Source organism: Eubalaena glacialis, chromosome 4 (assembly GCF_028564815.1).
Source record: "Eubalaena glacialis isolate mEubGla1 chromosome 4, mEubGla1.1.hap2.+ XY, whole genome shotgun sequence".
Lineage (NCBI taxonomy): Eukaryota > Metazoa > Chordata > Mammalia > Artiodactyla > Balaenidae > Eubalaena > Eubalaena glacialis.
This window is the reverse complement of record NC_083719.1, coordinates 175,484,053-175,511,879: the sequence shown is the minus strand read 5'-3', so window position 1 is coordinate 175,511,879 and position 27,827 is coordinate 175,484,053. Positions and strand designations below refer to the sequence as shown.

At 48.8% G+C, this 27,827-nt stretch overlaps 1 protein-coding gene across 12 annotated transcripts in view; it reads right to left on the bottom strand.

Annotated features, from left to right (window-relative positions):
- EPS15L1 (epidermal growth factor receptor pathway substrate 15 like 1) overlaps positions 1–26,013 on the bottom strand; it is a 100,847-nt gene extending 74,834 nt beyond the window's left edge. For 10 of the 12 annotated variants that reach the window (XM_061190292.1, XM_061190293.1, XM_061190300.1 and 7 more), the window contains exons 1-6: positions 25,944–26,013; positions 3,524–3,565; positions 3,236–3,325; positions 2,724–2,771; positions 1,001–1,096; positions 225–287 (exon numbers count right to left, since the gene is read on the bottom strand). In XM_061190292.1, coding sequence (XP_061046275.1) covers positions 225–287; positions 1,001–1,096; positions 2,724–2,771; positions 3,236–3,325; positions 3,524–3,565; positions 25,944–25,976 — 372 coding nt within the window. In that variant the 5' untranslated portion in view covers positions 25,977–26,013. Of the gene's footprint in view, positions 1–224; positions 288–1,000; positions 1,097–2,723; positions 2,772–3,235; positions 3,326–3,523; positions 3,566–18,775; positions 18,850–25,943 lie in introns of those variants that run through there. The other 2 variants (XM_061190304.1, XM_061190298.1) reach the window with 2 other exon arrangements.
- Between the last annotated feature and the right edge of the window lie 1,814 nt (positions 26,014–27,827).

Genomic DNA, 27,827 nt, shown 5'->3' with positions numbered 1-27,827 from the left:
CTTAGCTAACTGCCTTAGTAGGCAACACCCAATTATAGGAAAAGGGGATAGATGGCCTTTGAAAAGACTCTAATTTGGAAAAGTATTTTGTCCAACTTCTGTGGCATACTCACTCTGAAACAGAGTGGATGATACAGTCGTCCTATGAAATGTTCTGAACGTCATAAATGGCTAAACGACTGCATGTGAAAGACAGCCGAGGGGCGCCTTCCCCGGTCACTTACCCTCACAGCCCAATGGGCCTCTGCAGAAGGCGGCGTGACCATCAAAGGGCTGCTGGTGTCGTGCTGAGGAGAAAGAGGTACATTGCACTGTAGCTGGAACAGAATTCAACTACAGGAGGATGTGTTTACTATAAGGATACACATTTCAAAGTGCTTTCAAAAAGGAGGAAAACCTCAAAAAGTTAAACACAGAATTACCATATAACTCAGCAATTCTACTCCTAGGTATAGACCCAAAAGAACTGAAAACAGGTGTGCAAACAATTCCTTGTACATGAATTATTATGTCCACCAACAGACGAATGGATAAACAAAATGGGGTAGACCGCACAATGCAATCTTATTCAGCAACGAAAAGGAATGAAGTACTGACACATGCTACAATGTGGATGAACCTTGAAAACATTATGCTGAGTGAAAGAAGCCAGATGTATGACTCTATAAAATGTCCAGAACAGGCAAATGCATAGAGACAGAAAGCAGATTAGTGGCTGCCAAGGGTTGGGGGAGGGGGAAATAGGGAATGATTATTTAATGGGTGTAGAGTTTTCTTTTGGGGTGACAAAAATATTCTGGACCAGATAGAGGTGATGGTTACACAATATTGTGAATGCACTAAATGTCACCCAATTGTTCATTTTTAAATAGTTAATTTTAGATTATGTAAATTTCCCTGCAATTAAAAAAAAATTAAAAAGAGGGAGAGAGAAAACATGGAGAGATAGATAAATAGATGATATTAGAAGAACATGAACTTGAAGGATTTTGACACTTACAAATTTAGGCGGCGGCATGTTCAAATTCAGATTGCTCAAGGTAACTTCGTGGCCACTCTGTGCACAGGCCACTAGTCTCAGTGCAACATAGAAACCCTGCAAATCCAAAAAAGGGGGAGGCGTAAACCCCACCCAGCTGGCAGCGGCAGTGGCAGAGCTGTCTGCAGCAGTGGGCTTTGGGGAAAGAGGGATTTCAGTTTACTTCAACAAGGAAGACCACATGTGAGCAAGTCACTTGCAGTGTTGAGCAGAACTGGTCTCACCCTGGGAGCACTGTTTAAATGAATATGCTAAAATGGACTTAGCCCATAGCTTTCTGAACACTGTAAAATTTGAAATAAATGTATTTTCAAAAATAACGAGCTCTCAAAATTTAGGAAATGCTAGATTGTAAAAGTAGCAGACTGCAGTTTAAGAGTCTAAAGGATGGTTCAAATATGCATTGACTTTTTAAAAATGGTTTGAAATAGACACAGTTGTTTGGGAATTGACACTCACGATTCACTGGGATCCCCCTGGCCTCACTGAACAGAGCATCTCCCACTCACCCCCCCCTACTCCCCAATGGCCTGACGTGGACTTCACTTCCCACATAAGGACAAAGGACCTGAGCCAGGCTGTCAGGGGCCTTGGCTCCTCCTCGCCCTCCTCCTAACCCAGAACTGGCCATGCCACAGTCTTAGTGGACTCGTGTGGCATCACCTAGTTTTTTTAAACTGATCAACGGGCCTAAGAACATGGACTCTTTTTAAAACTGTAAACACAATTATGGTTTTAAAAACTTCTTCAAAGAGATGAGCACTAGAGCAGCTTTTCTCAAGCTGATGTCTACAGAATGCCCGTGTAGAGTGTAGAGAAATGGGGACATTAGTAAGGTTAGAAGAACTGCATTAAGCAAAGTTAACAGGGCTCTCTTACACAAAGATCCTCAGAACCCTTAACACACAGATGTGCACTGTGAATCTCAAGCGAGGGAGGAAAAGCTAACGGTGCTTCCCCGACGGGTCGGATCACGGACAATGAGACACCAGGAACAACATCCCTTGGAATATAGTTTGGGGAAAGACTGAACTAAATTAAAATACGACCATTTAAAAATCATAAGTACTATAACATTCCATTTATAGAACATTCTCAAAATGACAAAATTATGTCAGAGAAGGAACCAGTGGTTGCCAGGGGTCAGGGTGTGACTACCGATGGGCTGCATGAGGGAGACTCTGGGGTCTGAGAATGTTCTGATCCTGACTGTTGTGATGGTTACTTGAATCTATGCAAGTGATGAAATTACATAGAACTATATACGACAGAAACAAAAACCACAAGAAAGTGCAGGTATCAATAAAACTGGTCAGCTGTGAGTCAGGCTTCTGAGCAGTGTGCTTTGGTGAGAGCTGGGAAATGATGCACGGGAACTCACTGAACTATTTTTTGCAACTTCCATGAGAGTCTGAAGTTATTTCAAAATAAAACGTTTTGAAAACATTTCAACTGCTTGTAAGCACACAAAATATTAACAGATACGCTAACCATGAAAGATGGCTCCAAGAGTTCAAAAGACCTTTATTTCAAAATGAAGCCTTCCCATTTTAACAGTTTGATGTCCGCACTTATGACTAGTAATACTTGTCAGTGGAGACAACGAGGAAGGAAGTGCAGAGGTGACCCGGCTTGGGGGCTCTGGCCCAGCCCCTCCACTTGCTCTGTGTATACGTGTATATACCTGTTTGTCCAAGAACCCTTTACCTTCTGGGTCGGCCAAGTCCCATATCTGTGGAAACACAAAAATGCTCGTGAGTGCGACTGCGGATCATTGCCCGTTTAATCACAAAACAGGAGCCACCATCGCTACACGTGGGCCTTATGTATACGCCACAGCAGCCACAGACTCAGAACAGGTGAATAGCCTTCACCCCTCCCTCCCCCCAGGGGCACACAGCGGTCAGTGGCAGAGCCCGGAGAATACCCAGGTACACCTGGCTCCAAGGCCAACATAAATCCATAGCTATCAAGATCCCAAGAGAACTCAGGCCTCTTGTCTGCTATTCAAGCAAAGAGTGGCAGTAGCCATCAGAGCACTTGGATCTACCAATTACAGCCCCGAGAGGCTCGCAATGGCCAGCCCACTTCCAAGGGGAGTACAGACCGCATGAAGAGGGGTCTGCACAGGCCGGCCTTCACCTGCCGGGGGAGCCCTGAGGGCGGCCACAGAAATCGCTATCATTCATCACATACCTTCCCAAGGATAATGTCTGAGAGCCCAGACTTCTTTAGAAAAAGTGCAGCTTCACTCGCCCCAACTCGCCCTGTGTATGCTGGGTCTACCTGGAATTGGGGAGCAACACTTGAGACAACGCTTCAGCAACGGAGCAGCAGGTAAAAGCATCACCCATGACACTGGCTGCTAGCTGATAATTTGGAAACAGAAAGGGACGAAAGGCCTTACTGGGCTGCAATTCACAGCTGTGGTCTCTGAGTCACTCACTCTAATTTCAATCCAAAAAGACACTAGTGAAAACTTACCTGCTTGTAATAAGATTCATATAATGGATTTCCAGTGGGAATCTGTAAACAAAACCACAGATATTGATCAAACGTGGACACAAAACCCTTCTAAAAAAAAGTGTCCCTCAATTCTGTTATCACCAAAATACACAATAATGAAAATCAAAATTTATGCACTTTAAACGTCCTCTATACGTGGACTGTAGTTTATTTTCAGAGATAACACACTTACTCGATTTAGAAAAAGGAAATGTTAATGCTCTTAAATAAGTCCCGATTCCAACACAAACAACACAGTCGTTCAGGAAGGAACAGCAGCCCAGAGTCGTTTTCCATTCACTGACCGATGGGATTTCGGTGTGTCCAGGAGCTCAGAGGGAAAAGACACACTTACCCTTTGAGATTGTTCTCTGGCTCCGGAACCAGAACAGGAGTTTCTGCACATCATCATGAATCACCAGTCACAGAAGCTTCAGACTGGTTTCCCCGCTCCAGGTCTCGTCCCCACCCATCTCGTCCTCCACCAGCCACCCACCCAAGGGCTGTGCAAAAACCACTGACCAGCCCCGGCCGCCAGGAGAGAGCTGGCCAGTGACTGCTCCCACAATGACAGGCAGGAAGTTCAAAATCCTCAGCTTGGCACCGAAGACACTCCATGTTCCAGATATTCCAGATTCCCTAAGATGTCGCTGTTCAGAGAAGGTAACCACCCGGTCTAGGATCAAGCGGCAAATTGAGGCCACGCCTGGATTCAGCCTGGTTGGTGGCCAAACCCTCACACATCCCACCGTGTCCACGGTCTCTCTTCCCAACCTCAGCGAGCCGCCCGCCAGTGGGGAGGAGGGGATCTGCAGGAGTATGTCAGCAGGGGGAGGAATTCAGCAGCCACTAAGATGTTAGCTGTAAAGGCTTACACATGTTGGTCTTTTACCGCATGAAGGGAAAAAAGCAGGACATGGCAAACTTGCCGTTGATTTAGTGAGCAAGAAAAGTGAAGAAGACACCATTATGCTTAATCTTATGGAAGAACTGGTGTGTAAACAGGTAAAGAGAAGAATGCAAGGAAAAATGAGTACCAGATGAGAGGTGGGATGACAGTGTTTATTTTAAAAGTCTTTTGAATGCTGTTGTGCGACTTTTCATAATGAATAGAACTGGGGGGAGGCGGGTTCCCTTCAGTTACAATCACTGATTTGAACCAGCCCAACACTTGCATCCTGCTGTGCTGTAAAAAGTCATTTCAGGTTAAAAATAATGCCCAGATTACGGGTCAGCTCCTCTGGAGGATGCCAACACCTGCAAACACAGAAAGAAGCGAAAGTACAAGAACACCAGCAAGAGAGAAGGAAAACAGATGGAAAAGAGCAAAAAGATCTGAAAGGCGGCAGAGGAAAGTCAAAAAAAAAAGAAAAAGGGGAAAAGAAAGAGGGAAATCCTGAAAAGGCAGAAAAAGCTAGGCAGAACAATGTGAAAAAGCAAGAAAGGAGGGTAAAGGCCAATGGCTTGAGAAAGAAAAGGCGACAACACCAATAAGAAGAAATGAGAGCTAAGTGGGGAATTCCCTGGTGGTCCAGTTGTTAGGACTCTGCGCTTTCACTGCCGTACTAAGATCCTGTAAGCTGCACAGCGCAGCCAAAAAAAAAAGAGCTAAATGTACAGCTACAGCAGCTCCCTAGCGGGAGGGTTCCTCCTGCCCTGGGCCCTTGTGTATACCGTCCTGGGGGAGGCTGTCGCCCTTAGCTTCTTATGACTTAGATGGCAATGTCCACCATCACACCCTGTTTGATCTCCAGGGTTTAAAACCCCACATGAACTCATACAACTCAATAGCAAAAAACCAAACAACCCAATTAAAAAATAGGCAGAGGATCTGAATAGACGTTTTTCCAAAGAAGACATACAGATGGCCAACAGGTATGTGAAAAGATGCTCAACATCACTAATCATCAGGGAAATGCAAATCAAAACTACAATATCTCACCTCACACCTGTTAGAATGGCTAGCATCAAAAAGATAAGAAATAAAGCGTTGGAGAGGGCGTGGAGAAAAGGGAACCCTTGCACACTGTTGGTGGAAATGTAAACGGGTACAGCTGCTATGAAAAACAGTATGGAGGTTCCTCAAAAAATTAAAAACAGAACTACCATATGATCCAGCAATTTCACTTTTGGGTATTTATCCAAAGGAAACGAAAACACTAAGAAAAACGAACAAACAACAACTCCATGTTCACTGCAGCATTATTTACAATAGCCAAGCATGAAAGCAACCTAAATATTTACTCATCAGTGGATGAACGGAAAAAGAAAATATGGTGTATACACACACACACACACACTCATGCACACAGAGGAATATTATTCAGTCATTAAAAAGAAGGAAATCTTGTCATTTGTGACAATGTGAATGAACCCTGAAGACATTATGCTAAGTGAAATAAGTTAAACAGGGAAAGACAAATACTGGATGATCTCACTTATATGTGGAATCTAAAAAACAAAACCAAGAAACCAAACTCACAGATACAGAGAACAGATGGGTGGTTGCCAGAGATGGGAAAGGGGGTAGGCGAAATGGGTAAAGGTGGTCAAAAGGTGCAAACTTCCAGTTATAAAATAAGTAAGTCATGAGATATAATGTACAGCGTGGTTAATATAGTCAATAATACTGTACTGTATACTCAAAGTTGCTAAGAGTAGATCTTATAAGTTCTCATCACAAGAAAAGAGATTTTATAATCATGTGGTGATGCATGTTAAGTATTGTGATCATTTCACAATGTGTATAAATAGCAAATCATTACATCGTACACCTGAAACTAATATAATGTTATATGTCAACTATAACCTCAATTTAAAATAATTAATTAAAAAGAAAAAAAGCTCTGCATGCTTTCAAAACACATCTCCCGGGAGGAGTAAGGCTGACAGAGGAAGCAAAGTCAGGCAGGCTGTTTGTCATCAGTAAAGGTAACCGTGCTGGGTCTAGATAGCACATCCTGTGCCCCGGCTCATGGAAATGGAATGCACAGACCCCAGGGACCCCCACCTTGACAAAGGTGCCCTTCCTGCCAGCAATCAGAGAGGCACGGGTCTGAAATGCATTTCCAGTGGGATTTTTTTAAGATCTCATGGTAAGCAAGAGAGAGGTTTCCAAGCTACTACTATTCCAATGAAAAAAAGTTACGACATTTGGAGCACAGATGGTTAATAACTGTCTCAAACTTCCCAAACGCTTCTGAACTAGATCCACAATCAGGAGGAACAAGACCCCAAACAGTCCAGAAAAGGCTCTGAAGCCCCAGGCCCAAAGCTTGGCCCATCGATGCTAAGGGCTCATCCCACAGACAGTCTACGGCCAGGTGTTGATCCCAAGTGACCTACAACTAACGGAAAACCACAGACTATGCCTCACCCATTCCTCTCTAAGTACAGGAATCAATTTGGGTAACCTGGGACAATGACAGCAGTGAGAGGTTCTGATTTAATTACACATACCTCAGGCACTACATAAGCAGAAGGGGGAGCAAAGGGAGAACACCACCAGATCTAATGGCACTTCCTCTTACCACACTACTTCCTCCCGGTGACAGCAGAGTCACACCTGCAAGCTGCCCAATACACCGTTGCAACAGAGCTGAAGATGAATGCTGCTAAGGCCTCGAGTCCCCAGGTGATGGGCAGAGACCTCGGACACAAACAGCTCGTTGGTGCAGGCAGCCGCTCTGCTGGGACAGAGCCCCCTGAGAGCTGAGAGTGGGCATCAGAGCTGCCCACCTCTGCCTAACCCCAAAGCGAGCCCAGGGGCAAAGGTAGAAAGGTGACAGGCCAGGGGACAAGGCCTTCAGCGTAAGAGGCTGCAGACAGCTCTGAGATGGCTTCAAGAACGAACGGAGCCGGACCAGGAGGGTGTTCTCCTCCACCAGCCCACTGTGCTAAGATGCCATCTTTGACTCTGAATTATTCATTGAAGTTCAATATAACTTTCAATTTGATCTTTCAGTTGGTCTCCTAAAATACTAAGAAAAGTTCCTGTGGCCTCTTCACTCTAACCTCCACCCCAGAGGCAACCTACAAATGGGGAGACAGGGAGGGCAGCACATCAGGGAACAAGTTCACATCCTTCTCCTGGGAGGCCTTTAAACTCCACAGTTCATGCAAGTGCACGCAATTTTAATGCTGGAGAAAACAAGCTTGAGATGAGGAACACAGCAGCACTACTTTGGAGGGGAAACCCTGAGGACTGGGGTTCTGGCCACACCTAACCCTCTCAGGATTGAGTCCATCCAGCTCTCTGATTCCTGCTTTCATCCATGGGCAGGAGCTCTTATGCAAAACAAAGCAATGATCGCTGGCCTTGCTTGTTTCAAAATGACATTTGTAAAGCAAATTAATTTTCGTTTTAAAACTTTTAGAAAAGTATAATTCCTTGTTCTGATAAATAGTGGATCACATTTACTGAGCCTCACTATTTTCTATCCTGTACCTCATTTAATTGTCCCAAACAATGCTATGGGCAGGTACTACTGTTCGTCCCAATTTATGCGTGAGGAGACTGAGGTTACCTTGCCCCGGGTCACACAGCCAAGGAGTGACGGAGCCAGAGGAGACCCAGGCCATGTGGCACTAACCTACTCTGCACCCTGCAAAAATAGCCCAGGCATGACAGAGCCAGACATAGGGCCACTGCACAGCCTCCTGTGCATGCTCACCTGAGAAAAGGCAAAACACGTGATTATGTCATGGTACTTTTTATTCAACAGATGTGGTCAAAGTGCAAGACTTGACTTAAGCATATGAACTGACTTGAAAACCAGTGCAGCCTGCCATTTCCTCAGGAAAACTGAGACCCCATAACGGCTGTGTTTTTCAAAGCTGTTGCCAAGTTTTGCAGGAAGTTAGGCACATAACACCAAAAGACATCCCTGTCTGAGTTCCTCCTTGGAAAGCAAGATGCTGACGCAAAAACAAGGCTAGAGAAGTGCTCACTTGATAATCCTTGCATTTCGCCTTCCACTTAGAGTTAGTTCCCCTCACTATTTGCACAACCATTACCATGGCGGTGCGCACAGCCCTCCAGGCAGGCCGGACCATATTCTGCAGGTGAGGAAACCGGGACATAACTCAGTAGCACTCAAAGAGCGTCAGCAAACACTGGGGCATCCTGAACCTCCCTGAAACTGACAGCTCACTCCAACTGCCAGATGAGAAGTTTCTAAGCCAGAGCTAAGGAGAACACTGCCGAGAGAACTGAGACATGAGAAAGAGCTTTCATAAATCCTGAAGAAAAAGACATCTCAATTTAAAAACGAGCAAAGGATAAGAAAAAGGTGATTCTGAAAGAAGAGATGCAGCAAAGTTAGGGGAGATGTTCAATTTAGGTACTGCAAAATAGAATGAAATGACAGTTGTTTGCTATCAGGTTGGCAAAGTCAAAGAGAGGTGCCATGCCGGGTTGGCAAAGGTGGAAACACATCTTGGGCCCTGCCAGTGGAAAATAAACTGAGTGGAATGGCCTTCTGGAGGCCAATGCAACAACATGTGATAAATGTGTATGCCCCTGATATGCAGGCTTAACGTGATTCTTTGTTGATACAGATAAGATTACTCTAAAATTTATACAGAAAGGCAAAGGAGCTAAAACAATGTTGAAAAAGAATAAAGTGGGAGGAATCAGTCTACTCAATTCCAAGGCTTGCTATAAAACTACAGTAATTACGACAGTGTGGCACTGATGGAGGGAAAGACACATAGAACCATGGAACAGAACAGCGAGCCCAGGAACAAACCCACACAGATACGCCCAGCTGACTTCTGACAAAGGTGCAAAAGCCACTCAGGAGGAAAGAGGCCTGTTCCACAAATGGTGCTGGAGCAACTAGCCATCCAGAGGAAGAGAATGAGCCTGGAGACCTAAGTCTCACACTTTTTACAAAATTAACTCCAAGTGGATCATGGACGTAAATGTAAAACTATAAAACTTTTAGGAAAAAACAAAGGAGAAAATATTCAGGATCAGGGGCTGGGCAAAGAGTTCAGACTTGCCACCAAAAGCCTGATTCAGAAGAAAAAAAAAACTGATAAACTGGACCTCATCAAAATTTTAAATGTTTGATCTACGAAAGACCCTGATAAGAGGATGCAGAGACAAGCTACAGATTAGAAGGAAATACAGCTGACCCTTGAACAACGTGGGGGTTAGGGGTGCCCGCCCTCCACACAGTCAAAAATCCGAGTATAACTTATAGTCAGCGCTCCATATACAGTTCCTCTGTACCTGCAGTTCCACATCTATGGAGTCAACCAACCTCAGATCAAGTAGTACTGTAGTACACATTTACTGAAGAAAATAAAATAAAATTTTTTTTAAAAATAAAGAAAAAAGAAAAGAAAAAATTCACATATAAGTGGACTGCGCAGTTCAAACCTGTGTTGTTCAAATGTCAACTGTATTTGCCAATCACATATCCAACAAAGGACTAGTATCTGCAATACATAAAGAACTCTCAAAACTCAACAACAAAAAAGGAAACAATCCAATGAGAATATGAGCATAAGACATGAAGGAACAATTCGCCAAAGAGGATACACAGATGGCAAATAAGCACATGAAAAGATGGCTAGCATATCGTTAGCTAGGAAATGTAAACTAAAAACCACTGTGACAGGGAACTATATTCAATACACTGTAATAACCGATAATGGAAAAGAACCTGAAAAGTTACACATATAACTGAATCATTTTGCTGTACACCTGAAACTAACACATTATAAATCAACTATACTTCAATTAAAAAAAAAATTGTCTTGAAAAACCACAGTGAGAGGCCACCACACACCTACTGGAATGGCTAAAACAAGAAATAGTGACACCGGGACTTCCTTGGTGGCACAGTGGTTAAGAATCCGCCTGCCAATGCAGGAGACACAGGTTCAAGCCCTGGTCCAGGAAGATTCCACATGCCGCCGAGCAACTAAGCCCGTGCGCCACAACTACTGAGCCTGCGCTCTAGAGCCTGTGAGCCACAACTACTGAGCCCACGTGCCACAACTACTGAAGCCCGTGCACCTAGAGCCCATGCTCCGCAACAAGAGAAGCCATTGCAATGAGAAGCCCGCGCACCGCAACAAAGAATAGCCCCTTCTCACTGCAACTAGAGAAAGCCCACATGCAGCAACAAAGACCCAATGCCCAAGGCAGCCAAAACAAAACAAAACAAAAGAATCCACCTGCCAAGGCAGGGGACACAGGTTCGAGCCCTGGTCCGGGAAGATCCCACATGCCACGGAGCAACTAAGCCCATGCACCACAACTACTGAGCCTGTGCTCTAGAGCCCGCGAGCCACAACTACTGAGCCCACATGCCACAACTACTGAAGCCTGCGTGCCTAGAACCCGTGCTCCACAGCAAGAGAAGCCACCGCAATGAGAAGCCCATGCACCGCAACGAAGAGTAGCTCCCGCTCGCGGCAACTGGAGAAAGCCTGTGCGCAGCAACGAAGACCCAACGCGGCCAAAAATAAGAATAAATAAATAAATAAATTTATTAAAAAAAAAAAGAATTGGTGACACTGGTAAGCATGCAGAGAAACTGGATCACTCATACGGAGCTTGTGGGAATGTAAAAAGGTACAACTACTCTGGAAAACAGCTTGGCAGCTATTAAAAAAAACAACTAAACTAAACATGCAACTATCACAGGACCCAGCAACTGTCCTGGGCATTCATCCAGAGAAATGAAGACTTAAGTTCACAGAACATCCTGTACTCAAATGTTTAGTGCAGCTTTATTTATTCATAATCGCCCAAAACTGAAGCACGCCAGATCTCCTTCAATGGGTAACTGCTTCAATGAACCGTGGTCCCACAGCACCATGGAATACTACTTGGCTATGAAAAGGAATCAACTACGGATATACACAACAACCCGGGAGAATCTCCAGAGGATTATACTGAGTGAAAAAGGCCAATCTCCAAAGGTTACATACTTTATGATTCCACTGTACATTATTAAAATGCTGAAATTATAGAAATGAACAGATTAGTGGTTGCCAAGGATTCAGAAAGGAAATTCAGAAAGGGTAGTGGGTGTGGCTGTAAAAGGGCAGCTACAGAGATCCCTGTGGGGATGGAGCTGTTCTGCATCTGACTGTAGCAATGTCAATGTTTCGGTTAGGACGGTGTCCTACAGATTTGCAAAATATTACCACTGGAGAAAACCAGATAAAAGAATACACAGGATCTCTCTGCATCATTGTTTTTTAACAATTGCATGTGAATCTACAATTACCTCAAAATTAAAAAAAAAAAAGAGACTCAGGAGATGTCAAAACCAAACGCAAGGTGATATTTTTAGATAATCAGGGAAATTTGAATATGGACTGGGTATCAGATTATTATTAATTAAGTTGTGGTATGGCACTGTGGTAATGTAAAAGAAAACAGTCTCAGCTACTAGAAGTGCATATTGAAATATGATTTCTAAGATGAAAAACACTTGGGTAAAGACATTTGCAAAACGTTGGCATCTGTTGTGAACGGGTGGTGAGTACATGGGAGTTCATTAAACTCTTCCCTCTACTTTTAGTGTGCTTAAAATTTTACATAATTAAATACCAACATTTGATGTGTTTCTGCTCTGGCAAGGATTTTAATGGTACAAGCTGCTTCAGGTTTAAGTGTGATAAATGAAAAGTAGCTTTATCACTGGCAGGATCGTGCTTTTGTCAAATAATAAAAACCAGAATTTATTTATTTGTTAATTTCTTTAACAAATAATTTCTTTCTTTTTATTATTTGACAAAACCAGAATTTGCTTTTGTCAAATAATAAAAACCAGAATTTCTTTAGGCCTTCCCGATACTCTAGGGTCTCCTCCTGGGATTCTGTAATGATCAGATATGCAGGAAGGCAGAAGGGCAAGAGGGTTAGATCAGTTTGCCCTCTTCAGGGCGGGACTGCAGGTGACAGTAAAGGACTGGAAATAGTCAAGAACTAGTTAAGCCAATAATGAACTGCTGTGTCTCCTTGGGACAGAATACCACAGAGCGGTAAAAATGGCACAGGCAGAACGTTTACGTTGTTTGCTCAAGTGAAAAGGGAGGGCCCAAATCAGCACGCAGTTATGACCTGGCTGGTAAGCACACAGTGATCACATCCACTTGGATCTAAACCTGGCAGGACGGACACCACATGTGTACAGTGATTCCTACCTGTGAACTGGTTGCCTCTCCCGGCTTTCTGAGATCTCCAGTGATCCACGTTAGCGCACACTGCTTTTTGTAAATAGGACAGAAAAGGGAAAAGGAGGCGCGAAAGGAGAAGAGGGATCTGAAGGATGATACACGATTCTCCCCAGGGACCCAAATGACCGCCATGACGAAGGCCAGCTGAAGACGTGTGCCTGCCATTTGGCACAGAATGTGGGGCCTCCCTCCGACCCACGCAGAACTCAGGGCCTGCAGTGGGGACATGACATGGGGGAGTTCTCCTACAAGGAGAACCAAGGAGCAAGAGAACCACACCTGAAAGTTTAGACACACAATGAGGCATCAATGTGAGCAAGCCAGGCAGAGGGAGTTTAGGGCGAGACGCCATCTGGAAGAACACAGAATCAAGGTGTGAAAGCTTCCATGCTCCGGGAGTCCAGCACTCTCAATCCCATCTTCCAGAAACAGAAGTGAGGAAGGAACAAAAGTCACTGGAGGCAGCCTTCCTGCTCCAACACACTGCACTGCACAGGATGCAGTACCAGGCAGGAACGGCAGACACAATGAGATGACAGGTCTGCACACCCCTTGCTGAGAGGTCTGAATGTCATCCTGTCCTCCTGAAGGCGACCTGAACAGACGTGCTCATGAGAAGGTGAACCGAGTATGCACTCAGCTACTCGGATCGGGTGACAGGAGGGAGGGGAGGAAGCGAGGGAGAGACTGCCATCGTCCTCCAGGAGAATGAGGCCCAAAGAACACAGCCATCCACGATGCGGAAACACGCAGAGAAGAGTGGGCTGTTCCCCCTTGAACATGTTTCTCTGGGATGTCCCTATGGGACGTCGAGGTGGAAATCTCTTTTCCATTCCAGCAGTATCTATGGAGTGCCTGCCTGGTCCCAGGCACTGGCCTCCACGGGGGTGCAACAGTGAATAAGGGGACCACGCCCCCGGCCCAGCCTCTCGGAACTCCTGGTCTGGAGGAGAATGTCATTAGACGTGACAACACACGCAGCGGGCTGTAAGTGCTATGAGGAAAAGACAGGGCGGAGGGCGACTCTGTAGCCCACAGACACACACCTGCAAGGGCAGGGAGACGGCGGCTACGCTGCTGAGCCTGCCCGAGGGGACACGAGACAACCAACAGGCTGAGGAGCACCCACACGGATGCGCTGGGGAAGACAGGCCCACAACGGAGACAGAAGGAGGTGCCGTTGGCAAGAAAACACCAAGGGAGTGGGGTCCTGTGGGGACCAGAGGGCGGGCACAGAGAGAGGGGTACAGGGTTGAGTACAGCCATGCAGAGGAGCAGGTGGATGGCACTGGAAAGGGACCTTGCCCAGGCAGCGTGGGTGGGGCAGGGAGCAGATTCCAGCCAAACACTGCAGCTTAAGATCAACGTGGCCCTGGGGACTTCCCTGGTGGTCCAGTGGTTAAGACTCTGCACTTCCACTGCATGGGGCATGGGTTCGATCCCTGGTTGGGGAACTAACATCCCACATGCCTCGTGGAGTGTACCCCCCCAAAAAAATTTTTTTTTAATTAAAAAATAAATGAATAAAAAGATCAACGTAGCCCTGGCCTCCCTGCAGCCCTCCCTGGACACCACTCCTCCAGGTGTCGCAGAGAACACCCCCCCGCCCCATCATTTCCATTCTATCTTCCCTTCCTCCATTCGATGGACCAGGCCCTGAAGAGGCCCTGGGGAGACTCATAGGGGCGACATCTTAGCAGTAAGTGCCCCCTACACAGCAAGGCAACTACAGCCCTCCTTGAAAGCACCCGTTTCTCACGGTGCTCCCAACTTTCCCCAAGTGTGCTCTGAACCTTCCCAAAATTCCTTTTCTACATCGGCCACCCCAGGGTTCCAACATCCCTGCCATCTTCTGAGCCCTGGCCCAACATTACACGAGGACCCAGGGATCCCCAGGACAGATGGAGTCAGCAGCTCTCTGTGCCTCCTCCCTGCTCCCCTCTGTAGGTGGCACGACCAGCCTCCCACTGCCCACTGCTCTTCCTCAGAGCCTAGGAGCCCTCTAGGCACCAGGCACCAAGCCAAGCTCCCGGATTCCACTGTGAGCAGAAAGGCAGTCCCCGCCACCGCAGAGCAGCGCATCACATCACGGTCTGGTCAGGGAACAAACACACAAAGGCACTGGCAAGGGCAGCACAGGAATGGAGTTTTGTCCTGCCGGGGAGGCAGGGAGGGATTAGGTAGACAGAGCAGCGAGGGTGGCCTTCCAACCCCCTCCTCGCTCTGCACACGCCTCTGCCCAGGCCCCAGTCTCTCAGCTGGCACCTCACCTTCACCAGCTTCCCCCTCCATCCCATTTGGCAGGAGGTCACGCCCCTGCTCAAAAAGACCCTCTGTGGTTGCTGAGGGAGTGTGAAGCTCCACCTGGCCATGCTTTCGATGCACCCCAAAGCCACCTCCCGGCCCTGCCAGGTTAACTTCCCCCAAATTCACCCGTACACACACACACACACTCACTTGCTCACAGACACACACACAGCCGTCAAGCCCCGCCTTCCTTCCTGGTCTGGCAGATGCTCTACTGAACAGACTGTGCACCTTTCACCCTTGTCTGGGCACAAATTATACTGGGGGGAGGGGGGAATCTGCCTGCTGAAAGCCAGTTACCTTCCAGCCCCAGCACCAAACCCCCTGCTGTAAGACGCTGCCCAAATTCCCAACTGAAATGAGTGCCTCTCTCCCACACTCCTAATTTATGTTAAGGCTACTGTTATGACCGGGCCCCCTCCCTACATTTCACTACTTGGGGGGTGGAGGTTTCACATTTATTCAACCTCACCCACAACGCTGGGCCCATACCTTCAGGAAAAGTTTGTTCATGGGACAGGTGAGATTTAGATGAAACCTCGGGAGGGAGTGGGTAAGATGGGTAGAGAGTGGTCAGTTCTCAGGCAGACAAAGCTCCACCCCTCAGACTTCCCTGGTGGCACAGTGGTTAAGAATCTGCCTGCCAATGCAGGAGACAAGAGTCCCAGCCTTGGTCCGGGAAGATCTCACATGCCGCGGAGCAACTAAGCCCGTGCGCCACAACTACTGAAGCCTGCGCTCCTAGAGCCCGTGCTCTGCAACAAGAGAAGCCACCGCAATGAGAAGCCTGCGCACCGCAATGAAGAGTAGCCCCCCGCTCGCTGCAACTAGAGAAAGCCCATGCGCAGCAACAAAGACCCAACGCAGCCAAAAATTAAAAATAAATAAATAAATAAATTTATTAAAAAAAAAAAAAAGCTCTACCCCTCAGAGGCAGAGTGAAAAGCTACAAAGCCTCTCAGGGCCTCAGTTTCCCCATCTGTAAAATGGAGATAATACAGTGACTGCCCTGACCATTCCTGTAAGTATCAAATGAGAATATGTAGGTAACTAAATGTCCATTGACAGATGAATGAAGAAGATGTGGCACATATATACAATGGAATATTACTCAGCCATAAAAAGGAACGAAATTTGAGTTATTTGTAGTGAGGTGGATGGACGTAGAGTCTGTCATACAGAGTTAAGTAAGTCAGAAAGAGAAAAACAAATACTGTATGCTAACACATATATACGGAATCTAGAAAAATGGTACTGATGAACCTAGTGGCAGGGCAGGAATAAAGATATAGATGTTGAGAACGGACTTGAGGACACAGGGAGGAAGGGGAGGCTGGGATGCAGTGACAGAGTAGCACTGACATACATGCACTACCAAATGTAAAATGGATGGCCGGTGGGAAGCTGCTGCATAGCACAGGGAGATCAGCTCGGTGCTTTGTGACCACCTAGAGGGGTGGGATAGGGAGGGTGGGAGAGAGGCTCAAGAGGGAGGGGATTTGGGGATACGTGTGTGCATATGGCTGATTCACTTTGTTGTACTGGCAGAAACTAACACAACATTGTGAAGCAATTATACTCCATTGTGAAGCAATTATACTCCAGTATAAAAAAAATTATACACTCAAAAAAAAAAAAAGAATATGTAGGTAAAGCACACACTACAAAGGGAAGCAGTTGTTATAACTATTATTATGGTGGTTGTTATTATTGTTACTGAGACAGAAGAACAGGTTTTATCTACAAAGAATTGTCATCCTTACAGCTGGCCGTGACAAATGATCTTTTTACCAAACAATAAAATATTTCACCAAATGTTGGACACGCTATAGTACATATCGTACTCGTTTTCTCACTCAACTAGTTGGCTGAGCTGCTCCCAACACCAGGACAGAACAGTCTTTTACCAGTTCTCTTAGTCTCAGTGGTTGTTCTTTCTAAACATACAATTTCACACATAGTAGGTTAAGTACATACCTATAAAAACCCACTTACAGGGTTGTGAATTAAAGAATATTTTCCAGTGGCAAAAAGGCAACAAAAAAATCAAAAAGTCAAATGCCAATATTAAAAATTTGGCCTGAAAGAAAATGCTGATTCCATGACCTGATGTGTGAGCACCACAGTGACCCACAGGACTGCCCGACCCACTAGGCATCACGGGTATCAGCTCATCCCTTTGGGAACCCTCTTCTCCACAGAGGTAGTGTTCAAAATGTTCAAAATGGATGTAGGCGTGCACTGAGGGCACAGAAGCCGCTCTAATCTTTATCAAAGAAAACACCCAAAGGGAGAAACATCTGTGATCACACATGCCAAAGTCTATAGGGTTCTGGGACCTCCAATAGTGCCGTTTCTCGGGTGTGGGGGAATTTAGAGGGCTAATCCATCCCCAAAACTTCAGAGTCCTGGTTAAGCAGTCTCCTAAAGAGGGCCTGTCAAGTTTTTTTCTTGTTTAATCTTTCCTCTTTAAAAACATCCTGAAAGAAGATAGTTTTCTTTCTCCACTGGAAATGTAAAGTTGAAAAGCCCATTCTATATGGGTTAAGAAAAGCCAATCTTCTATGGATCAACAGGGATGCTTGTTACTGTCATGAGTAAATTAGAGAGCCCCTTCCCATACCCTCTCACAGCAGAAGTGAAGAGGCATCGGGAACCCTGGGGAGGGGTGGGGGCCTGGCCATCAGGATGCTGGCCCAGGGTGAGGGGGGTGCCCTGACTTTCGTCACCTGTAGAGTACGTACGTGCCTGTTTCTTCACCCAAGACATAAAATACAAAATGTTCCCACCAATCGACTACCAACAAGAGCAGCTAGAGAGAGACTGCACTCCTGGCTGCTATTCAGAGCATGCAGCAATCAATCAACAGGTGACGATCACCTGCCTGCTTCAGACGCTGGGACACAGCAGGGACAGAGCCGCTCCTGCCCTCCCAGGAGCCCACAGCGTGGCATCCACGGGAGTTTTAGATCTGTGGGCCAACCCAGACACCTCACCTCCCCAGGAGGTCTGACACCAGGCATTTTACCTCTCTCCCTTTTCAGTTTCCTTGTTCAGAAATAAGCACAAGAATGATGACAATGACACCTCCCTGACAGGGAGTCAGTGGTGAATGGGCACAAAGTGGGTGTCCAACCACACTCCCTTACTTCCACGCAAGACCTGTGCCCCAAATCTCTCCGCAACACCACTCTGGGACACCCCGGGTGACCAGAGTCTGGGAATGGGGGTTTTGACTGGGCAGAGGGGATAGGAGGGGCAAACTATAAAGATGGGGGTGGAGGGGCGAGCAGCCAGACTGAAAGGCTGTACACCTCTGCTTCCTCCGGTCCTACTGGAACAGAGGAGGGAAAAGAAAAAGGGAGATGCAGGTCCCCTCTTCCTCCTCTCCTATGTCCAGCCCAGTGGAGGCAATTCATTCCACTTCTGCGGGCTGCCACTGGACCTCCATGAGGATGTCCGCCACAGGGTGTCCGGATTATCTGTGCCTGGGAGCCTGGCTCCAGTTCAGCCATCGGAAGGGCAGGTGCTCAGTTTTATTTATCTTGGGTCTGAGCCCGCACAAAGTAGGTGCTCAGTAAATGTAACATGGGGGGGCGGTGTCCCCAGGAGATGGGCTGTGCCTCAGTGTGGGGTCTGGCCCAGCCTGGAGGGCCTGCTGCAAAGGTGATGAAGGTCTGGTCTCAACTGACACAGCCACCACCTGGTGCCACCCACCTGGCTCCCACAAAGGCTTGTCTCGTCCTGCTGGCTGCCCACACCACACCTGCTTCTTCCTCCTGCTTCCTGCCCCCACTCACAGGATCCTTGTCCAGGTAGCCAATCCACATATTCCTTTGATCATCAGCCGTTCTGCTCTTCCAGAAACCTCAGGCCAGGTTGCTCTGCATCACTTCAGGACTGTAGCACAGCAAATGTCTCTGAGCTAGTACCCAGCTCTGGGCATTCCCTGTATAAGCAGTCAGACAATCTAAACGTGTCACTTCACTCCCCAAGAACTGCCAGAGCTCCTAACTGCCTCTCATAAAGTGGACCTGCCCCACCCGTCAGCCTTTAGTTCAACAGATGACTCCTAGCACCTAAGGTACAATGTCCAATTAAAACCTGCACAGCCCCTGCCTTTGTTGACACGGTGTAGGCAGTGGGGGAGAAAGACCATCAATCAAATACTCCCACCAATAGAAAATTACAAACTGGTATGTGGAAAAGTACAGGGTATCCCCAAAGGCAGTAACAGAAAAGCTGGGCCAGGCTGTCAGGGAAGTGATGTGCCAGCTGAGATATGAAGAGGAGTAGGGATTAACCGGAGATGAAGTGGGGGAAAGGGCAATCCAGAGAGGCCATGAATACCATGTGCAAAGGCCCTGAGGCAAGAGAGAATATGCAAGCAACTGAAAGAAGGGCCTAGGGGCTGCAGGGCAGAGCAACAGGTCGGGGAGGTGCAGGATACAGGGGCTCCGTGTGCTGGGTGGGGCAGAGGCCTGATCCAGTCCATAGACAGTGACGGCCAGGCACCACCTCTCCCTGCTTTCAGCCAGTATGTACAAAGGGAGGAGAACCGACTCTCTATCAGCCAGTCCAGAACACAGTCAGTAAATCGATTCTGCTATCAAGAACTGCAACAATCCCACTCAGCAGGCAGAGCCGGGTGGCAATCTGAGGAGACGGCTGTTTGCGGTCATCTGTAACCTCTACTTCCCCCTCCATCAGCCTGTAGCTGTAAGACTGCTGTGGCGGGCAAAGCACTCCACACAGGAGCAGCCTTTGGGCCACAGAGCCGGCAGATCTCCTTTCCTCCCCCACATCTGCGTCAGCCACTCTCTGGACAAGCAGACACCCTGTCAGGCCCTTTTGTCTCAGGCCAATTTGTAGGCCAGGCGCAGACTCCTGTGTCCCATTTTACCATGCCACCTTCTTCCCTTCAACCCTAAGTCACCCTAGTTAAAAGAGGGACATGCACCCCAAAGTCCCATCCCCGGCCTCACATTCGGCCCTTTGAGCTGGAGTTCCAGTTTCTCGGCTTCGGCTCATTCTGCTCTGCCTCTGTCAGAAAGGCCATGCCTCCCTCCCTTCCCAGGATCTCCACGGCCCAGTCCAAATGCCCCTTCTCCTCCAGGCAACTGTCTCCAACACACCCAAGTGCAAGCAAGTCACCCGGCCCTCCTCCAGCTCAGACCTGAGCCTCGCCAGCCAGAGCAGAGTACACTCTCCCTGGGGGCCGGGCGTGGCCCACTCATTCCTCCATCAGCCTCTGGAAGCTCTGAGTACCCACTGCAGCAGGGAAGCCTGCCGATCCCTCATAAAGACGACGACGAGCGGGTCTTTCCATCTCCCCCTCCACCTTCAAAAACAATAAAATAAAAATGTAAACAAGTGATCTTCTCTCCACCAGACTCCATAGAACCTAATGATGAAGTAGCAGGACCACTGTTTAAAAACAAATGAGACCTCACACTACCATAACGTTTGGCAGCTTAAAAAAATAAAAAAATAAAAAAATTCCAAGACGGGAAACTGTAGTGCAACGCAGAGCCCAGGACGGGGGTCAGAAGAGCCGTGTCAGCGTGAGCTTGCTGGGTGCCACCTTTGGCAAGTGACATAAGGTCTCTGGGCCTCAGTTTACCCCTTTATATAAAGCGAGGATGACTGACCAGGGTGACTGGGAGGATAATCTGAGCCATCCAAATGCCTTTCCTACTCAGTCCTTGGAGCCTGTGTCGACTCCAGGCCTGCCCAGACCTCCGTATCTGACTGTGCCCTCCTCGGCTTTACACTTCTCACAGCGCAGATGGCATCACTATACTGTGTATGTGTTTGCTCATTTCTGTACATCTGCGCCCTCTCCTTAGAACCTCAGCTCCCTGGGGCAGGATGGTCTTCAGGTTTGCTGGTACATCCTGCTGCCCAGAAAAGCACCAGCCAAGAGAAGATGCCCAGTAAATGCTTGAACAAACAGCGTGCTACACAAATGAAGGCACTTTGCACACACGTCTATCACCCTGAGGGATTCTGACACTCCACTGTTGTGAGACAGATAAAACAGGTATAGAGTAGTATTCCCAATTTGCAGATGGGGAAACTGAGGTGCAGAAAGTACTGCATAACTGAGGTCACTGAAAGAATATCTGGGAACCCTAACATTGAAAAACAGGCACCCTGAAGGGGCCTCAAATGATAATGGGGCTCTGAGAGCACCGTCCCGAGGAAGAATATCGAGTAGCTTTCCGAGTGAGTGCTGGCTGCTCAGTTCAGGTCAAAGCAGCCCCTGGAGTGGGGCTGATGAGGTGCCTCTCACCACCGGTGGCCGGGGCTGTCGGCACAGCCTGAGGCATCAGAGAGTGGACACTCTATCCAATACATCTGCTCAAAGACAGTCACTTGCTTCCCCGATCAACTGATCAGGATTAAGAACCAGGCAGGGGAAAGTTGTTTTAAAGCTCAAAGTTGGGGCAGAAGAGGCAAAACTCACATGTTCTTGCTTCACCGGGAGCCACGTAGTCAACGAAAAACCAGGTTGAGGCAGGTCAGTAAGACAGAGACAGCCAGGGAACTCGGGATCTTACAGGGTGAGCCAAATTTACTCTAAAACCTGGCTCTCACAACATTGTAAAGCAACTATACTCCAATAAAAATTAATTAAAAAATAAACAAAATAATAAAACCTGGCTCTCTACCACCACCACCCCCCCAATTTATACTGTATTAACATTCTAGTAAGACACAGAAACTAGCAATTATTTTGGAGGAAAAAACAAGGGACAAAAGGACAAACAAGTGTCCCAAGCACTGAGTCTTCATTCCAGACACATTTGCCTGGTGCTGCTGTGGGCCAGCAGGCCGCCTAGAAGAGCGAAGGAGCAGGGCTCTGCAGGCAGACAGATGTGGGTTCAACCCCAGCTCTGCACCCACCAGCTATGGGACTTCAGCAAGTTACTTAATTTCTCTGGGTCTCAGTTTCCCGTTTGAAAAATGGGAATAAAATACTCTTAAAACAGTGGTACCCATTAAAAAGAAGCATATGACTAAGTGGAGAGGAAGGAAGAAGGAACTCCTTGGGCACCGGGCAGACTCTCATTGTCACTGAGCCTGACGCTCTCCTCCCATTACCATTGTTCCCTGGGTCTGGTGGCCACGCAAGGGACCCACAGAAGGTACAGGGGGCAGAACTCCCGTTCAGATGGGGCTGAAGGAAGACACCACCAAAGTGGCCTCTGGGGCAGGCAGGATGCAGCAGGAGGTCACAGCATGAGGTTCTAGCCATTGGGGGGTGGGGAGGGTTGGGAGGCGGTGTTAGAGTGCTCTGCACCAGAGGCAGGAACATACAGAAAGAAAGGATGCAAGCAGGAGAGGCTGAAATTTGGGAGAAGAGAGACAGTAAAGGCTGAGGGCAGGCTACAGTGACGGACAAGTGTTGCAGGGCTCGAGGAAGACCAGTCCCAAGGACAGGCCACTGGGGTTAAGGACCACCGTGTGCTCTTGTAGGTTACTGGGGCAAGGTCGCCAGTAACCTACAAGAGCACAAGGGGGTACAAAGGGGGTAAGGGACACAGGTGCATTTCCAGGGTGGGCCGCAATTAAAGAGGAGAGGTGAAGGGGGGCGCTGGGAGAAACATAAATCAATGAGACATTGATGGAGGAAAAAACTCACTTCTAGAGGGAGAACTACCTACTCTTCAAATTGACAAGATTTATATTCAGGGTCAGAGAAGACTATATGGCGAGAGGACATCACAGATATGGCAGAGTAGGGAGCAGACCAGGAAAGATGCTGATGGGAAAAACGCAGACAGGGCTGGAGGCAGAGGAAAAACACCCCACCCTCCACAATCCCACTGGCTACCCGCTTCACTCACCCTCAGCTGGCCATCCACGTTCCAAGTGTGCCCTACACCTCAATCCAACCAGACCACGGCCTCCTGCTCCAGGGGGCTCCCCTAGTGCCCCCAACCAGAAATTATCCTGGAATTATATGCATGCTTCCCCTGTAATAACTGTGAACTCGTGTTAGACTGAACTGAACTCGTGTTAGCCTCAGCTAGACTGGAAGCGCCTGATAGAGCTGTGCCTCACACCTGGGTCGACAGGAACATGTGGGGCAGTGCTTCACTTAACAGGTGTAAATGTTTACATAATTACCCAAGGAAGAAAGCCTGGCCATGCCATCATTCAACAAAGGAAAAGGAAAAAGCACACCAGTCAATGACCTGAGCTTGTCAGAGACCAGGGGATTCAGGCTGTCGAGCTCCTCGTTCGAATATGCTCCCACCCGCAAGGGCCCAGACCCCAGGCCACATGGAAGGAAGAAAAGCCACCTGTGAAGGGTGCTGGGTGGTGCAACTCGCTGGTCCCTGCTTCATGGGTTTACCTGACACCCCCTGGGTGCTCAGCACAGAGTCAGGAGCACTGAGCAAGAGATCTATGTCTGGTCTAATGGGGACACAGACAGCAAAGAGACCCACAGACATCTGTGGACCATGACTGGTGCTGACGGGTGGTGTGGCGGAGGCACAGTGCCAGGGAAGGGGGACTTACAACAGGTAACCAGCAAAGGCCTCTGGGGAGAATGACATTTGAGCTGCCACCTGAAAGGAGCCAGGCACTGGCACCACCAAGGTAAGAAATAGGGATGAACGCTTCAGGAAGGAGGAACAGCCCGTGGGACATCATAAGGACAGACAGAGCTTAAACTACGAGCAGAACAGAAAAGCCACAAGTATGGCTGCAGTGTGGGTGCCAGGGTGAGAACGAAGCAGGGGAGGCTGGCAGGCACCTGACCAGCAGGGATTCCTGGGGAGGGATTGGGATTTTATTCTAAAAGGTGCTAAGCAGATGAATCACATGACCTGATTCAGGTTTTCACACCATACTTCACAGCAGCAAACCACTGCCTTCCTCTAAAGCTAATCCTTCATCAGTAACGTAAGAATCACCTCTCTTCGTTGTGTGGATAAGCACGTTAGAAAGCACTTAGTAAGCTCTAAAGCACTCAATTAACGTTAGCTATTGTCATCAAAGTTCAAATTAAAGGCTTACCTGATGGCGCAGTGGTTAAGAATCCGCCTGCCAATGCAGGGGACATGGGTTCAAGCCCTGGTCCGGGAAGATCCCACATGCCGCGGAGCAACTAAGCCCGTGCGCCACAACTACTGAGCCTGCGCTCTAGAGCCCGCGTGTCACAACTACTGAAGCCCGCGCGCCTGGAGCCCGTGCTCCACAATGAGAAGCCACCACAATGAGAAGCCCGTGCACCGCAACGAAGAGTAGCCCCCGCTCGCGACAACTAGAGAAAGCCCATGCGCAGCAACGGAGACCAAACACAGCCAAAAAAAAATTAAATAAATAAATAAATTTTTTTAAAAAGTTCAAATTAAGGCAGGTGTCGAAACTGGATAGGAAGTTTTAAAAACCAGGGGCGCTTCCTCATTATATGAGCCTAAGCCTGTTTCACACCCCCCCCCACCATACCCTAAAAGGTAGCAACTGGCTATCAATAATAATACCCAACATCTGTAAGGCACTTAATAGTTTACAGAGCACTTTCATATGTGTTAATTAATAACCACCGGTCTCTAATGCTTTTAATTTAGTGACAGTGTTACAAATTGGCTAGTTCTGGCAATATTTAGCAAGTATGCACTCTCTCCTTGGATCAGCTGACCAGTCATGTCAACCTGCCTAACAGCTCTCCTGGGGTTTGGCATTCTCACAGCTGTAATCTCTATTTCCAAATGTCCAAATCTGCCAGAGAATTAAATAATGGTTATAATTACAGGATCACTGAGTGAGTCCGATGTGCCAAGCACTGTTCTAAGTGCTTTACATGCTTAATCTTCACCTAATCCCAATACTTTTTTTTATATTCCCATTTTCCAAATGAGGTGGCTGAGGCATAGAGAGGCTAAAGAGCTTCGACCAAGGACAGTCAGAGAAGTAAGCCTTGGAGCCAAGATCTGAACACAAGATGATGTGACCCTGTGTCCTCACTCTCAATCCCAATGCTGTGCTAGATAATTCTGGCAAAGTGCGTATAATACGGTGCTTCGTACAACACAGATATTCAGCAAATAAAGGCAACTGTTATTAGCAGGACATAGGTAGTTTCTAGTTCCCACGAGAGTGTCACCTCCAGGAGAGCAGCGACCTTGTTGGTCTGGGTGACTGCTGCGCTCCCAGCACCTGGCCCGACGCACATTTGACGGATGGATAAATGAATGAACGTCCCTCCCAGAAGGCAGGGTTGCCTGCGCATGTCTCTTTTTTGCACGTCTGTGTCGCGCCACTGATGCTGCCCCTTAGTAAAAGCATCTGGCTGATCTGAGGGCACCGCAAGGCGCCCGGAGACTTGCGACCCCCCTCCCTTTCACGGCGCCAAGGGTGGCGGAAGCAGCTCCCAGTGGAAGAGTCCGGGATCGCACTGCTGGCAGGTCCTGGCTCCGGCGGGGCTCTGCCCTCCGCCGCGGCGGGGACGCTGCCGCCCCGGCGTTGGGACCCGGCAGGAGACAAAGACCCGCGAGGCTGCCGCACCCGCAAAAATGCTTGCTCCCCTGGCCCACCTTCCCGGGAGGCAGCCCAATGCTACCGTGCATCACCCGGCCTGGAAGCTGCGGAGAAGGCCTGGCCCCGGGTGGAGCAGACACGCGCTGCGGCCCCGCCTGCGGGGTCGCCGCCCGCAGAGGGTCGCTCTGGTGCGGGAGGCCGAGGGCCGGACCGGCCTGTCACCTTCAGGACCACCCGCCCGCCCTCCGCCGGGGCCCCTCAGCGCGAGCCGCCGCCGCCCAGCTGGGCCTCCTCGCGCTTAGGCCTCCCCGCAGCGTCCGCCTCGCGCCCCGCACGGGCGGCGCCGCAGCTCCCGCCGCCACCCCCCGCCCGCCTGGCCAGCCCGTACCTGCTGTGAGAGGGGGATGAGCGGAGCCGCCATCTTCCCGCGGACTCGGGCTCCGAGCGCCGGGGGGAACGGGGCGGGGCCGCGCGTGCGCACTGGTGCGAGGGCGGTGCGCGCGCAGCCCGGCCCGGGAGAGGGCGGGGCCGAAGCAGGGCCGCGCACGCTCAGCGGAGCCTGAAGGGGAGGGGGTTGAGGGCGGGGCCGCGCGCGCCTAGCCCCAGCCGGAGGGGGCGGGGCCCGGGACCTTTCCAGAGTGCCTCACACGCTCCTTCACCACCTCCTTCCCAATTCCTCGGCTCGTCTGCCAAGGTTCCTTACCCCTCCGGGTCCTAGCCGATGATGGGCCGTCTTCTAGGGATGCTCTTCCCATTGCCGTGCGCCTGGCAAAAGCACTATGGAGAGGCCGTCGCCCACCTGGCAGAGGGTCGGGACCCTCACCCTGCCCAACAAGGCGCCCTGTTCCTAGGATAGCTGTGTGTGTGTGTGGCCACTTTCTTGCTGTGTGATCTTGGCAAGTCATTTAAGTAGCCTCTCTGCGCCCCCAATCCCCTCTTCTGAAAAGAGGGAATGGTAATAATATGTGTTTGCTGTTGTTCCACCTCTATGCCTCACGCTGCGCCCTGCACAGAGCAGGCACCTGGTGTTTGCTGGAGGACCATTATGGAGGCGCATTTATTTGTTTAGACATGTTTTGCCTTCTTTTTACTATAGACACCCACTCATCTGTGGCCGGTTTCCACTAAAAGGATGAGGAAGGAAGGTCCTGCTGAGTAGCTGACCACAGTGGCACAAGGTTTCTTCAGCACGGGTCAGCTTCCCCTTGCTTGGTCTCCTGTGATAGTGGCACGTCTCAGGCAGACAAGCTGGAAGGCTGTGCGATCTTGGGGTAGTGAGGGCACAGCTGCCTGTCCACCTCCTCCCCTCTGGAGTCTCACAGCTGCTTGCTCCAGTGTCTTCAGCGACTTGACATACCTCATGCCCTTCAAATGAGCACAGTGTGCTTTGTGATTCATTCAACAACCATTCACCATCAAATGCTCATTGAGTACAGGTGCTCCATTTGTAGGCCAGGCAGACACACACTCTACACAAACAGGTCTCACCCTGGAGCTACCCAGACTTGTTACGTAGACTAGGTTTCCAGATTCTGGTTTCCAGATCTGGGTGGGGCCTGAGATTTTTGCATTGCTAACAAATCCCCAGGAGGTGTTGAGGCTGCTGGTCCCCAGGCCCCCCACTGTGAGAACCACAGGTCTAGAGGAAGGAAACAGACATGAAAAAAATCACATGAGGAGGGACTTCCCTGGTGGCGCAGTGGTTAAGAATCCTCCTGCCAATGCAGGGGACATGGGTTCAAGCCCTTGTCCGGGAAAGATCCCACATGCCATGGAGCAACTAAGCCGTGTGCCACAACTACCGAGCCTGCGTGCCACAACTACTGAAGCCCGCGTGCCTAGAGCCCATGCTCCGCAACAAGAGAAGCCACTGCAGTGAGAAGCCGGCGCACTGCAACGAAGAGTAGCCCCCGCTCGCCGCAACTAGAGAAAGCCTACGCACAGCAACGAAGACCCAATGCAGCCAAAAAAATAATTAATTAATTAATTTTAAAAAATCACATGAGGAAATAGATAACCAGTGATAGGTGCTACAGAGTAGTCCAATGGTGTGACACTTGAAGGTTGAGCCTGACTGCAGCGGCGGTGGGGCCTCGGAGCCATCACAAGAAGAAGGAGCTGAGTAGCGAAGAGGCACTTTGAGACTGAGGCTCTGGAACTCAGACAGCAAGACAGAGGGTCTTGAAATGAGGCTGGATTACATACGGTCTGATTGGAGAGCCCCGTGTGAAGAGCAATAAAATAAGACCACCGGTGATCCAGCCTCGTCTTG